At 33.7% G+C, this 14,245-nt stretch overlaps 1 protein-coding gene across 1 annotated transcript; it reads left to right on the top strand.

Annotated features, from left to right (window-relative positions):
* The first annotated feature begins 253 nt into the window (after positions 1–253).
* Positions 254–9,589, top strand: LOC102585616 (mitochondrial inner membrane protein OXA1-like). The gene is made up of 10 exons (XM_006352187.1): positions 254–343; positions 1,723–2,233; positions 3,057–3,147; positions 4,611–4,658; positions 5,029–5,087; positions 6,183–6,258; positions 6,341–6,472; positions 7,170–7,277; positions 8,828–8,882; positions 8,972–9,589. The coding sequence occupies exons 2-10, from the start codon at positions 1,758–1,760 to the stop codon at positions 9,256–9,258; spliced, it is 1,332 nt and encodes a 443-aa protein (XP_006352249.1). The 5' UTR covers positions 254–343; positions 1,723–1,757; the 3' UTR covers positions 9,259–9,589.
* The last annotated feature ends 4,656 nt before the right edge of the window (positions 9,590–14,245 follow it).

The following is a 14,245-nucleotide window of genomic DNA, read 5'->3' on the forward strand; positions in this document are numbered from 1 at the left end:
GAGTTTTCTCCTCAATTTACATATTTTTTAGGATTTAATAAGACTTTTTTGATGTCTATGATGAATATCTTTTTATACTATCAACATCAACCTAACATATGAAGTTCCGTAAATATTTATCGGAAACTAAAAATATTAACTTTTGACAAACTCAAAGAACCAAAAATGTTTAGTCAATACTTAAAAATAACTTTTTTTGAACCTACCTGAAACTTAAGGGACCATTTTTGTCATTTTCTCTTTTTGAAATGAATAGCCATAAACCTTAAAACCCCACGCCTAAAAACCCTCTTCCCCTGTTTCAGTTGCTTGTTGGATCCAACTCCAACCATAACATTTAACTGTAAGTCCTCAATCTTTAGTACTCTTCTTCTATTGTATTATTATTATATTTGTAGCCATCACCAATTTCAATCAATGGAATCACAAGTTCAATTATTTTTATTTTCCCTCAAATGGGGATCTTGAATTTGAGTTTAAACTGAATCTGAATAGTATTACTTTGATGTTCTTCAATTATTTTGTATTTTTTATGCCTCATAATTGCTGAATGATTGTAAAGGTTTAGTCTTTTTTGAGCCGAGGGTCTATTGAAAACAATCTCTTTTACCTTTGTGAGGTAGGGGTTAGGCTGTGTACACACTACCTTCTCTAGACTCCACTTGTGAGATTATACTAGTTTGTTATTGTAGTATGTTGTTGTAATAGTAGTCTTTGGTGTTCGAATTACTAATTTGAGCATATAGTGTTATTTTGGTATGCTTCAATCATTTTGTATTTTTCTGTGTGTGGATTATAAAGGTTTAGTCTTTCTTGAGCCGAGGGTATATCGGAAACATCCCCTTTACCTTCGTAAGGTAGGGGTAAGATGTTACTCGATTGCAGGAATTCTCAATGAATTCAAGGATCGAATTACTGTTTCAGGAGTAACCTCGAGAAGACAGTTGAAGAAGAAGAATTAAGAGAGAAGAAAGAGTTTAGGAACAGAGAAGAATTTTGTATTTTCATTTATGATTGTACAATGAGTTGATTACAAGCTATAAAGTAATTGAATGACTGAAATGTACAGCTATTGATTCACTAATCTACTATAAATCAGTTATAATTGCCTAACTGCTTTCACTGTAGCTGACTAGCAGAATTAACTACTTTCCGGAAGGCTAAATCTATCTCTAACTCCTTAATTGTGTATCATAAGACTGCGTACATGCTCCACTACCCTTCCAAACATCACTTGTGAGATTATAATGGGTATGTTGTTGTTGTAGGTAGTCTTTGGTGTTTGAATTAATAATTTGAGTATAACTGGATTCAGATAGTGTTATTTTGGTATTCTTTAATCATTTTGTATTTTTCTGTGCCTCATAATTGTATAATGTTTATAAAGGTTTAGTCTTTCTTGAGCCAAGAATCTATCGGAAACAACCATTTTACCTTCGTAAAGTAGGGGTAAGGTCTGTGTAGCAGTGGGATTATACTCGGGGGCGGGTCAAGGTGTTCATTCAAACCCATTTCTGCAATTTGTTTTTTTTACTGTTTGTACATGGTTGAAATGATTTTTTTATGTATATCTAGTAGATATTGAAACCCCTTTGACTTTTTTTGTGTGTTTACTTCTTCATATTTTAAATGCCTTGAGTAAAAATCTTGTCTCTACCACTGATTGTACTGGGTATGCTGTTGTTGTTGTAGTCTTTGGTGTTTGAATTACTAATTTTTCAGCTAAAGAAGTTCATATTTTGAAGGAAGCAAATCAAATGGCTTATCGGCGAAGCTTAACAACAAGAGCTAAGTTTCTTTATCAGCAAAAAGGAGCTGCTCCAGCAATTTGTTACACCCATGATGATGATCGTAAAACCCACGACTTACCCAGTTGTGAAAATCCAAGAATTTCCAGTTTTTTCCAACCCCATTATGCCAGAAGTGAAATAAACAGTTTTAATGGCTCTAAAAACCCATTTCAAAATCGGAGATTTTTCCCTTCACACCTCATGATTCCGATGAATTCGGGGCCTATGTTTAGCAGGAGTATGTCTAGTAGTGTTGGTGGAGGAGCAGAGAAGATAGAGTACATCAGTGAAGTCGCTGAGCTGGCTGATAAGGCTGTTGAAGCAGTAGCTTCTCAAGTTCCAGCAGTGAATGAGGTGGCAATTGCTACTGCGGACTCGTATTTGCCGGTGAAGGCATTGCAGTATTTGATCGATTATGTTCATATTTTTACTGGGTTTGATTGGTATGTTTTGCACGATATTGCTTCTTTCAATTGACGTAGTACTGTAGAGGAAAGAGAGTGGTATAGTTATTCCTGGTTCAATAAATTTGAGGGATAGTTTGGGGTGTATTTGGTATGAAAGAAAACGTTTTCTTGGAAAATAAGTTGTTTTCTTACTTATTTTTTGGTATTTGGTAAGTAAGTACAAAATATTGTCCCAAAAGTATTTATATAAAATTTAGGCAAATGCTATAAAGGTGAGGGTAGGGGGTAGAAGTGTGAGGTGGGGGCTCTGGGGGGTTGGGGTGGGATTGGGTGTGTTGGAGGATAGGGGGAAGAATGAGATGCCACTCATGGAATTTGTTTTTCCTGCTTTCACCCGTGAAGTCATTTTCCTCACTCTAAAGTAACTTGTTTAGACAAGGTGTTTTTTGAAAATTTTGATACCCACTAATCATGGAAAATATTTTCTCCATACCGAACACACCCTTGATCCATAAACAACTCATTCCCATTTTTTTGGATTAATGAGGGAAAGGAAACATGTTCCTGAAGTCTTTCCCGTCGTAAAGAAAAAGGTTTATGAATCTATTTACTTATGTTGAAGCTCTCTCTTTTCTTGTTATAACTTTAGGGTGCTTTTAATTTTGGTTTATGAGAGTTTTTCTCAGAATTTCAACGGATGGAAGAAATATTTCATCTGAAATGCCTTGGGAAACCTTAACATACACAGTTTGTTTCTGTCTTGGTTGTAATATAACATTGACAAGTTGAAATCAACTTGTGCTATATGTTGTGACAAAATGACTGACCACTTTGTTTTGGAAATTTGAATTTTCTCTAGGTGGGCATCAATTATCGCTACAACTATTGTTATTCGGTGTATAACTCTTCCATTGATGATTAATCAGCTCAAGGCTACTACAAAATTTGCGGTAAGTTTCTCTGTAATGCATCTTAACCTTTGTCTTGCTTAAGCACTCCTGTCAACTCTTTCCAAACCTGCAAGGATTGTAAGGCATTTCAGAAGCTCGAGGAGCCTTTCCAAATCTATTTTTTACGTGTCTCTTTGTTTATTTATTAACTTATTAAGGCAGTTTCTGGTAACCATTTTAATGCACTTGTGACCGTCGAATAGGATCTTAAGGCCCATTTAGGACACTGGTTTATCTTAAAGTTTCAGGAAAGAAAGTGGAAAGTGAAGTCAGAAATTTAAGTTGAGTGGTGGGCCGGTGGCAAAGGCGTTGTCTTAGAAAAAGAGAAAGCTCAGCAAATGAAGTAGGTGATGGATAAATGCTCTTTTTGAGTTAATACCAGGATCCGGGGAAAGGCTTTTTGCTCACCTCATATACCTTCACATTGTTCGCAACAAAAGATGCGTCCAATTGGTTTCCAACTTTCTTGATTGGGCGTAAGGACATTTGCAAACCCTAACATGAAGGCTTCCATTTTTACTCTGTTGTAGATTCTTTTTTAGTTGTTCTTGATCTTTTGTGCTCCTAAATATAATTGTGAAGCAGCTGTATTGAGATTATTGCTTTTAAGTAGGATAGGAGTCCTAGCTACGAGCCTATGAACTTTGAGTGAGATACATGATAGTATCCCTGCATTAAAAATACTGTTGTAAGTTGTAACCTATCAAAAAACAAAGTGAAGACAGCATAGTGCCTTGTAGATAGTTTATGAAATAAACCCATTTTTAGTTGCTGTAACAGAATTCTTTGCAGTCCTCAATCAAACTTCAAATGTCTTCATATTTTAGTGTTAGCAGTTCATTAGTAGGAACTGCTACCTGCAAATACAAACATATGACATGTGTTTTCCAGTTGTAAGTTGCATAAAACAAGCATTATTACCTTCATGGTCATATAAAGCATTTTATTATAGCATTTATTGGAGGGATATGGGATGGTACTTGAGGCATTTCACAAATTATTTGGTAAACTGGTTTTATTCGGCATACACATGTTTTGCATAATGAAAAGTGTCTTTGCAAAGTCTGAGGAGTAAGGTGGTTATGCTTCTCTGTAATCTGAAACAGACAGAGATGATTGGGTTCCCTTCTCTTAGCTCAGTAGATAAAAAGTTCGACTATTTTACATTGGTCATCAACTTATCACAATCCTTCTCTTTATTTGATGTGAGACCTGCTATCTGAAATTCACTTAGTCAGAGTTCTCGTGAACTTTTATTCACTTTGTTAAAATGTTGAATTAACCAACTATTTGCTCATCTGAATCAAATCTTCCTTTAAAGAATTATAGTTATTTCAATTAATTTATGATGGTCTATTATCTTCTCTAATTTCGATTTTCTTGGCTACTCATCCTGTTTCACTTTTTTCAGGTGGAATTCACTGTCCATCAATTTATTTTACTAACAAGCATGTTTTCTGCAGATTCTGAAGCCAAAACTGGATGAAATTAACGAAGAGATGCAAAATAGGGTAGGTTTTAATATGATTCTTTTCTTTGGTCCCTTTTGGTAGAGCCAGCCTTTGTCTTATATTATTTGACCTCATTGTAATGCTTTTTAGCGATGAGACACCTATTAGTTTATGTCATCCAGTTGGATATTTTAATAGAATTCACTGATTATTGCGCTGCGCCTTTGTGCTTTCTTACAATATTCTTAGACTCTAGACCCTCGTTATTATCATCTCTTATTTACTAACTACAAATAGATGTATATTTTTCTGAATTAGCCAATATATCAATGCGTCCATACTGATTTGGTTTTCTACCTCTCATGACATTTTCCTTCTAATAAGCTAGCATGCCAGAATTGCCTTATTAAACTTTTTACCTTTTTACTAGGGTATGGCTCCAGCAGCTGTGGCTGAAGGTCAACAAAGAATGCAGGCAGCTATGAAGGAGTAAGCAACTTTTAGTTAATGATCCAGCGACTATTGTATGACTTGTTTCAGTTGCACCTGGTGTAGCTGATAAAACATAACTAGCTTCTCATATGGAGGCATAGCCACAAATTCTCTTTTTTTCTTTTCTCCCGTAAAGACTATGCAAATTTACTTTTGTGGTTAACTTTTTAATTACCGAGTACATTTTTCCTCTTATTCTAACATTTGTTTTGCATTCAACTACAGTTGAACTTCTAAATGGTTGTCCTGATACATGTAGATTCGACATGCAAATAGTTTGAGTAGATCATCTTAATTTCTCCTCTTAAAGGATCATAATTGCAATTTGCACCTACAGGACTCTAAAGAGGAACTGACAAAAATGAATAAAAATTTAATTGAGACTGGTATTCAGGTCATCAATCAACACTTCTAAAGATATAAATGGGCTTTTTGGGTATCCATTCCATTTTTTAATCATGTAGGGACTTCCTATTTCTTAGAAGTTCAGTGCTGATGATCCTTCAGACATTTACCCTACTTCTGGAGTTGGCCTTTCCTGGTTTCTATTGCCTCCTTATATGTTCTATTGGGTGCTTGTTTGTATAAAACCCAAACACTTGATTTTTATATAGGAAATAAGTACTCCCCCTGTCCCAATTTTTGGGACACTCTTTTCTTTTTACTCAGTCCCCAAAATAAATGACACCTTTCTATATTTAGTAATAATTTAATTTTTAATTCCCCATTTTACCCTTAATGAGATGATTTATAGCTACCCAAATATCTATGGCTTATTTTAGACCACAAATTTCAAAAACCTTCCTTTCTTTCTTGAACCTTGTGCCCAGTCAAACACTTTCACATAAATTGGGGACCGAGGGAGTAATAACATAAAATTCTGGGTTAAAGCACCCAATCTCAAGAAGTATACAACTCTACATTAAAGACAGTTGAGCAACCGTGACTTGAAATTTCTGGGTTCGCCACTGGCTCTTTATAGCACCTGCCATGATTTTATAAATGATGATGATAGTACTTCTATAGAAGTGATGGTTTAAGTTGATTATTTCATATAATTATTGACCTATGAAATCTATGACATTCTTTCAGATATGGAGTTACACCCTTCACTCCCTTAAAAGGAATTTTAATACAAGGGCCAATCTTTGTCAGTTTCTTTATGGCTGTAAGATTATCCCCTCTCTGCTGTCTATTTCCCTCCCAACTATTTTCATCATTTAGACTTCATTTATCACCTTAAAATGCAGATTTCAAACATGGTGGAAAAAGTCCCATCTTTCAAACAGGGGGGAGTATTATGGTTTACTGATTTAACTGTTACAGATAGTATGTACATCTTCCCAGTTTTGACGGCATTGACTTTCTGGATAACGGTGGAGGTGAGTTGTCCTTTTTTTCTTTTCAGTGCATTACTTTATGGTGCCTTCATTGACTATACCTTTTCCTGTTCTCTAATGGAGCATTATTCTGGATGATTGCAGAAGCTTGATGATGCTGTTTACAGTTTAGGATGTATAGAGAACTTCCCCTTTTTATTTTTATTTTCTTACGAGAGAGTAGAGATTCGGTTAATAATTTAAACAGGGGAATACCGACTAGGGTAAATTTTCCTATAGAGATTAATTGAAGCGATTGTAAATTTAGAGACTAAAATTCTGCGCAATTTGACCTTTGACCTCAAGCTCTTAACAGTCTTGATTACTTATGTTGTTGCATCATATTGATCTTAGTTTCTCTTGTTAAATCATGCTACTTGGCTGGACATTGCTTGTTCGTCTTGAATGCAATCATGCATCAATGGAGATAATGTTTTAAGCTCATGTGTAATCTAATGATTAGATGCTTCCTGGTGTTTTGGCACTGGTCTCCTTTTTATTCTAGGTTCACAATGCCTGCTTTCTATCATCTTTAAATCTGACTCTGGTGTAGTGCCTCAATTATGTTACTTGCTTGATAATGTTGATATCAAGCTCAGTTCTTTACTAGTCGTTAACAAATCCTGCTGTCTTTATTGAGATATCTTCACACAATGTAATTTCTGGACATTTTTGTTAACCAAAGTTTATTCTTTCTCAGTGCAATGCTCAAGAAGGACTGGAAGGAAATCCTTCAGCTAAAACTATAAAAAATGTCTCACGGGCCTTTGCTGCATTGACTATCCCATTTACTGCTGGTTTTCCCAAGGTAAATAATCCAAACCAACTCATGTATAATGGTTTTATCATGTATCAATCCTATTTGCCTACGTTTTGAGGAATCTGAGGTAGAACTTTACATCAGAAGTACATAGATATGCTTTCAATTCATAGTGTCCGTGTCCAACCGTTATTTTCTTCTTTATTGTTTTCCTGGTTTCCTGATTGAGAACATGCATTATCTTTTGTTTTTGATTGTTGAGTATATCCCTGGACATTTCTGCCATAACTACCATGCATAAGAAAAGAGTGGCAGCATATAATTAGTAATGAAAAAGTTAACAGAGCCTTGTGGAGGATCTATCATCAGCTGTTTGCCTTTTAGATTAATTAAATGTGATATTTGAATTGGGTGGCGATGCAATTCCTTTTCTGAAGATTAATGGACTGTTTGATGAAGGAAATCTAGATGAATAAAATAGTTTTCTTCCCTCCATTCTTTTTCTTCGGTGGTCTGCGATTCTTTTCTGAGCCTTAACAATATGCATTTGGTTCTTTTTACCACATTATTAGTCAAGTTACAAACATGAGTGCCCAATAACTATTCATGGTGTATTCAAGTTACAGACATGGGTGCCCAATAATTATTAGTCACATTACAAACATGAAAACTAATTATTGAACACCTAGACAATTCACCTTTCTCAATCCATGCCTATTTAGTCGCAGCACTCATGTTTGTAGTTGGTTTATGTATGGTGTCACAAATTGTGATCCCAACTCTTATTCCTTTTATCCTGTTGCTGACGTATTTTCATCCATTTCATATATGCCACATGGCCAAGGGTGTTACTTTTTCTTAGTCTCATCCATGATCTATTTTATCATCGCAATTTTCTGTCTTCATGACCTAGTGAAATTTATCCTTGGGAAATTGCTTGCAGTGCTCAGGTATGCTTTATCATAAAATCCAGTTCTAGTCTTATGAGCATGCAACTGGATTGTCAACGATGTTAAAGCACCTCTTTCTGCATAACTTCAAGCATAGATGTTATTCTGATGTGCTGGTGCATTTTCGTGAATGACATTGTCGATGTGATTAGCCAAATGCAGATGTTGCTATGAGAGCCTCAATGGCCTTCACTTGAGGTTGTCAATAGGCACGGTCTCATCAAGAAAACATCATTTTATCCTTGGAGTTGTTATCTTAAGAAAAAGCCTATCTAAGATTTGGTATTTCTTTCAGATAGGTAGTTCCCTAAGAAAAACTTTAAAACCATATGTTTATTCGTTTTCTTTTTATTTTGTTCTAGTCCATTTAGATGTATGTATTGAGTTCATGTAGGTCTCGTCCCCTGTATGTGCTTTCATGTGCGTGCTAGCTCTTTTCACTTCTCTTTAGAATGTGTTTTTTTTTATGCGTGCGAGCTGTCATGTTTGTTTGATAATTCTTTATGTGCCACATAATCGTTGTAAATGTTATGTGACTTGTGTTTGGAATTGATTTGAGTTCTTGCTCGGTTTATTGTTTCATTTGTCATATCGATATGTTGATGAATCAAGACCATTAACGTTAAGGATGCACTTGTTTCATTGCAGGCAGTATTCTGCTATTGGATGACCTCAAATCTATTTTCACTCTCATATGGATTATGTTAGTATATTTTGGTTCATTTCCTGCAGAAGCATTCATCTCCCGGTAAACATGTTTCACTTATAATCTTGTGTCTTCTTGTTTGTCAGTGGTTAAAAGACCCGCGGTTAAGAAGTTTCTTGGCGTTCCTATAATACCTGTCACTCCTAAATCTGAACAAAAGCCGGGACTCCCATTTTTCGAAACTCTCAAGAAATATGCTGCAGCGCATAAGCAGATAGCAGAACAACAGCACATGCAATCATCGCCTGCTGTGGCATCAGAACCCACAAGTCAAGGTTTATCGTCATCATCAGCGCACTCTGTTCTTGGTCAAAGGATCGCAACCTTGGAGAAACAGGTAAAAAGAAGAAAGAACAACAAGAAGAGGCGATGAACACGCATGATTAAAGGTGAAAAATTGGTCAAGCAGATCGCTAGTTATTGGTTATTGATGGCGCGTATACGCAATTAAAAGTTATATTAGTCAAGATAATTGTTGCAGAAGCTCATTTTTTCCATAAAGTTCATGATTCTTGAGAATGTAGAGATTCATAGAGATACCATCAGAAACATAGTGTTCTTTTTTTGTTTTGTTTCAATTTTAATATGAATATAGGCATTCTATAAATATTGTTTACTCACAGAAAATTTGTAATGATGACCAGAATATATACTGCAGCACAAGATGCATAGTTGCTGTAATAAACAATTCCATTTTTTAGTTTCTTCCTTTGCAGTTTGCATATCTACCGGCATTCGCAGAGTTAGAATTTTCACTAACGGTTTGTTTGGATGATTGTTACCTATTGTGTTGTATCACGTTATTACTTTAATTATGATGTTTGTTTTGCTATTCAATATTGTTATTTATTTAGATCGAGTGTCATTGCAAATGCTTGAGGATATTATTTGGAGAGAAAAAAATTTGGCTAGAAAATTTGGTCAGAATGATATTTTATCTATGTTATTTTACCTTTTTAAACATTTTTACCTTTTGAACTTCGATATCTTTTAACTAAAAAATGAAAAAAAGATCAGTTTATTTTAAAATAAAAAAAATATTATAATTTTTTTAATTTTCTGGTCAAATTCTCTGGCCATTTAGCACTTCCCAGTTTGAAGTTTATATGCTAATTTTGAGAAATTTTGGCGAAGATTTGAGTTGATTTTTGTTAGAATTTCATATTGGAACTCAAAGAGAAAGGAGAACAATGTTATATTTTTCCAAGTTCTCGATGTATAAGTAAGTTGTATTTTAAAATATAAAGTTTTCTTTATGAGCATGGTATTTGGATCAGTTTGTGCGCTCTTCAATTATTTTCACAGGATACGTGTTATTCGTGTTAGTACATGTACTGAATAATTCTATCTACTAATACTAATACTTGAAAATGAGAAGAAATCACCTAGTGATTTTTGCCTTCGATGAAATCAAAATTGAACTTGAGACCTCACGGTTTTCAATCCACTTCATTGATCATTAGGCCACAATTGACAGTACTCTTGACCGCTTTTAAATTACACGATTTATTAAATAAAATATCATTATATATGACTCAGTTTCGAATATACCTGCTACATTTTAAAATTAAATACATGTACTTTTAAATTATAGAAATTTTACATTTACATCTCCTATAGGTATATACGTAACCAAGTATATTAAAAATAATTATTTATATGTTTTGTTAGGGATATTACCATCTAAACGTAAAATACATAAAGTGTAACTGAAATTGAAACATGGACGTTTAAAATAGATAATTAAATATAGAGTTAATAACATTAAATATCTATGCAATACAATTATGTTTAACGTACTTAATTTATTATTACAAATATACATTATAACGGGTGTAATGTAGAATATCCTAATATAAAAAGTATAAGTATTTGATTTTAATATTCAGAAAGTTGTAGTCGTAACTAATCCTATCATATAAGAGTGTATATATATATATATATATAAGAGAACCTTAGGCCCGTCTAAGTGGCGCCACCACAAATCAGAATTCCCTGTTAATTTATTTATTTCCAAAATTGGCCTTCCTTTTTCATGAAAAGTTGCTACTTTAATGAAGAGTTGCGACTTTTATGAAAAGTTGAGACTTTTATGAGAAGTTGTAACTTTTATGAAAAGTTGCTAATTTTATGAAATATTATGACATTTCCGAAGGATTGCAACTTTTCCAAATAGTTATAACTTTTCTGATAAGGCAGAATAAACATTTGTTCACACTACCCTTTGTTGTCTATAAATAAAGGGATTTCCTATCATTTTAAAATAACGAAAATTCTGAACTACTACTTCTTCTTCTTCTTCTTGATCCTATTGAGTGGCTCACTAACACTATTGCTTATGTTACAAATCCTGGTATGTATTTTTACAATCATTAATTTATGCTTATGTTATTAAGGATAAATTATAAGATATAATAATTTTCATTTTCCTTTACATTATTAATGTTTGTTACTACGTAATCTTGTATGTAAGATAATATAGTGTTTTAGTTTTAATGTCTGATAGGTTTTAAGTATTATTTTAGAAATTCTGTGACATTAAATTCTCGCGCGAAGCGTGGGTAATTTTACTAGTTATATGATATGAGTGTGCCTTAAATATAAGAGCTAGGTCACCTATTCGAACTATAAAAAAGCCTTATGCAAAAATATAAAATAAGATTACGTACAATAGATAATTGTAATATGAGAAATTTTGTAAAAATATAAAAGCTTGGTATGAAGGTCAAATGTTTGAAGCATAAAAATAACCTTACGTAGGAATATAAAATAAGACTACGTACAAGATCTGATCATTCAAGAAGCCTTTTGCAACATGTTTGAATTATAAAAACAATCTCATGTAAAAATGTATAAAATTGCGTACAATAATTTTTTGTGATTTATTCCTTAAAGAAGCGTCTTGCAAAAAAAAAAAGATAAAATTATATATAATAGACTCTTATCATCCAATTTCTTAAAAAATTGTGGGAGGGTTAGTGCACCGAACTCGACTTTTTATATAAGGGCTTGGTACGTAAAAATAGTTTGCCCTGCATGGAGGAATATTCTTCTCTTATACAGTTATATATTGCGCATAGAACACTGAAAATTTCTCCGTAAGATTCGTAATTCTGTTCTCAAAAATCCCATTTTCGCTGTAAATCTCACATTATCCTTCGAATTATATACTAACAAAATTCACCAAAGTATGTATTAAGATTTAATCTGTTCACCTAAATTGCACTAATTTTTTCACTCGATTTGGCGAAATTAAACGTGAAAAACTACAAAATATTGGCGATTTGTGCGAAGATTGCACTTTTTTTTCACTCGATTTGGCGAAAATCGAACGTGAAAAATTATTTATATTGACGATTTGTGCGATTTTTGAAATACAGAGGAATCGGAGATGGCGGAGAAATTCATAATCGAAATGGAGCCGGCGAAGCCAGCGAAAGATGGAAAGCCGTCAGTCGGACCGGTTTATCGGAGTTTATTCGCGAAGGACGGTTTTCCACCGCCGATTGAAGGCTTAGACAGCTGTTGGGATATTTTCCGGTAAGATTTTTAGAAGGTGAAAACCGGTTTATTTAATCGAGGAAATACATTTTTGGAAAAGAATTATTTTTGTGTTCCTGCAAATTTTTTGACTATATTGCATGTGGATTTATTTCTTTTTGAAATAACTTGCGGTGTTCGGGTCAACTTACCCCAGGTGGATTTTCACCTCTCACCTTGTAATTTGATTGATCTGATGTTCCCAAAGAGAAAAAGTGTAGTCTTTTGACTTTATATATGTGATGGGTATTGCAAAATCTTCCCTTTTACTAATTATTTTTGTAAGATAAGGTTATTCCCTTTGTCTCATATGGAGCCTAAGCTGTTGTTTTGACTTCTATATATATATATTTAAGTAAAATGTTACAGTAATAGTTGAAAAGTTAATTTGATAGAAGAATTTTACACTCCAAGATTTAAGATTTGAAAAGGTTAATAAAAAAGCGTTATGGAAACAGAATGGTGTCGAACATTTCAGACATCTTAAAATCAAAGATTGTCTTATAAACTGAGACAAGGGGAATGCTATGTCTGAACTTGTTGGTTTAGTTTTACAATAAAGGTGTAGTCTTTTTGTTTATTTGAAGAGTAATGTGTAGTTCCCAAATTGATTTTGACTTTTTTTTTCCTTATTGCAAAATCTTTAGACCTCCTTAATTCAGGTAAAAAGCAGCTATCTCCGCCCTTTGGCTGTTAATTACTTTCAAATACTAAATGGCAAATGTGGAGGGTAGTTGCACTTGACTCATCAAGGACATCATACTGCCTTAAACATTATAGGACATACATGTGTTGAATACTCTTGAACCAGAAATATCACTCAGTTCATGTTACCAGAAAACATGTGTCAATGAAGTCATTGTCATTCTATCTATGCAACCTTACATGCACACGATGACTACTCGGTTAATCTCAGCTATTATTTGCCAGTTCCCGAGAAAACCCTTTAACGGAACTCTGCTTATGATACTCCTAATTGTGTAGTTTCCAGAGAGGCTGCTTAGAGTTATGGCGTGCCTTCTACTCTTTCTTCAGTGAAATTGAGCTTTATTTATATAATACTCTTTTTTTTTCAGAATAATAAGTTCATGCAAAATCTTGTCACTGTACTGAACTTGCATTAGCCTTGGCATGATGTAGCGTCTTTGTTAGTGTTGCTTTTAGTTGATGATGACGCTTATAAGAATTTACTTTCTAATAATAGAACTTAAAGATGTTTTCTTGTCTATGTCATAGTTTGTCAGTGGAGAAATATCCTAACAACCGAATGCTTGGCCACCGTAAGATTGTGGATGGGAAGGTATATTTTACTTTAAGTAGTATGCATTAATTTCAACTTCCAGAAGAATTCTGTTTTCTGATTCAAATTAGCCGATTTTTGCATTTGTTGCTCTTATCTTCAGCCTGGAAAGTATGTGTGGAAGACTTACAAAGAAGTGTATGACATTGTCATAAAAGTAGGGAACTCCATCCGAAACTGTGGTGTAGAAAAAGTAAGTTCTCAACTCTATATGGTATTATATTATGCTGATAATTTGGCTGACAAGAGAACAATGCTAATGATAAAGTTTCATCATTGAATACTGTAGCAGTGTAGCTAGTGGAATTTAGCCTTTTGTTTATTGACTATGTGAGAAATATATAGGAAAAAATATTATTGAATTGTATTTCTAAATAGTTACATTGAGACCCTATTTATAGACACTACATTGGAATCCTTTTCCAACTAGGATTCCTATTCTTATTCTTATTCCTATTCCTATTCCTATTCCTATTCATATTCCTATTCTAAGTAGGAAATACTTATTTCTATTCTAACA

Source organism: Solanum tuberosum, unplaced genomic scaffold (genome assembly GCF_000226075.1).
Source record: "Solanum tuberosum cultivar DM 1-3 516 R44 unplaced genomic scaffold, SolTub_3.0 scf00147, whole genome shotgun sequence".
NCBI classification, from domain to species: domain Eukaryota; kingdom Viridiplantae; phylum Streptophyta; class Magnoliopsida; order Solanales; family Solanaceae; genus Solanum; species Solanum tuberosum.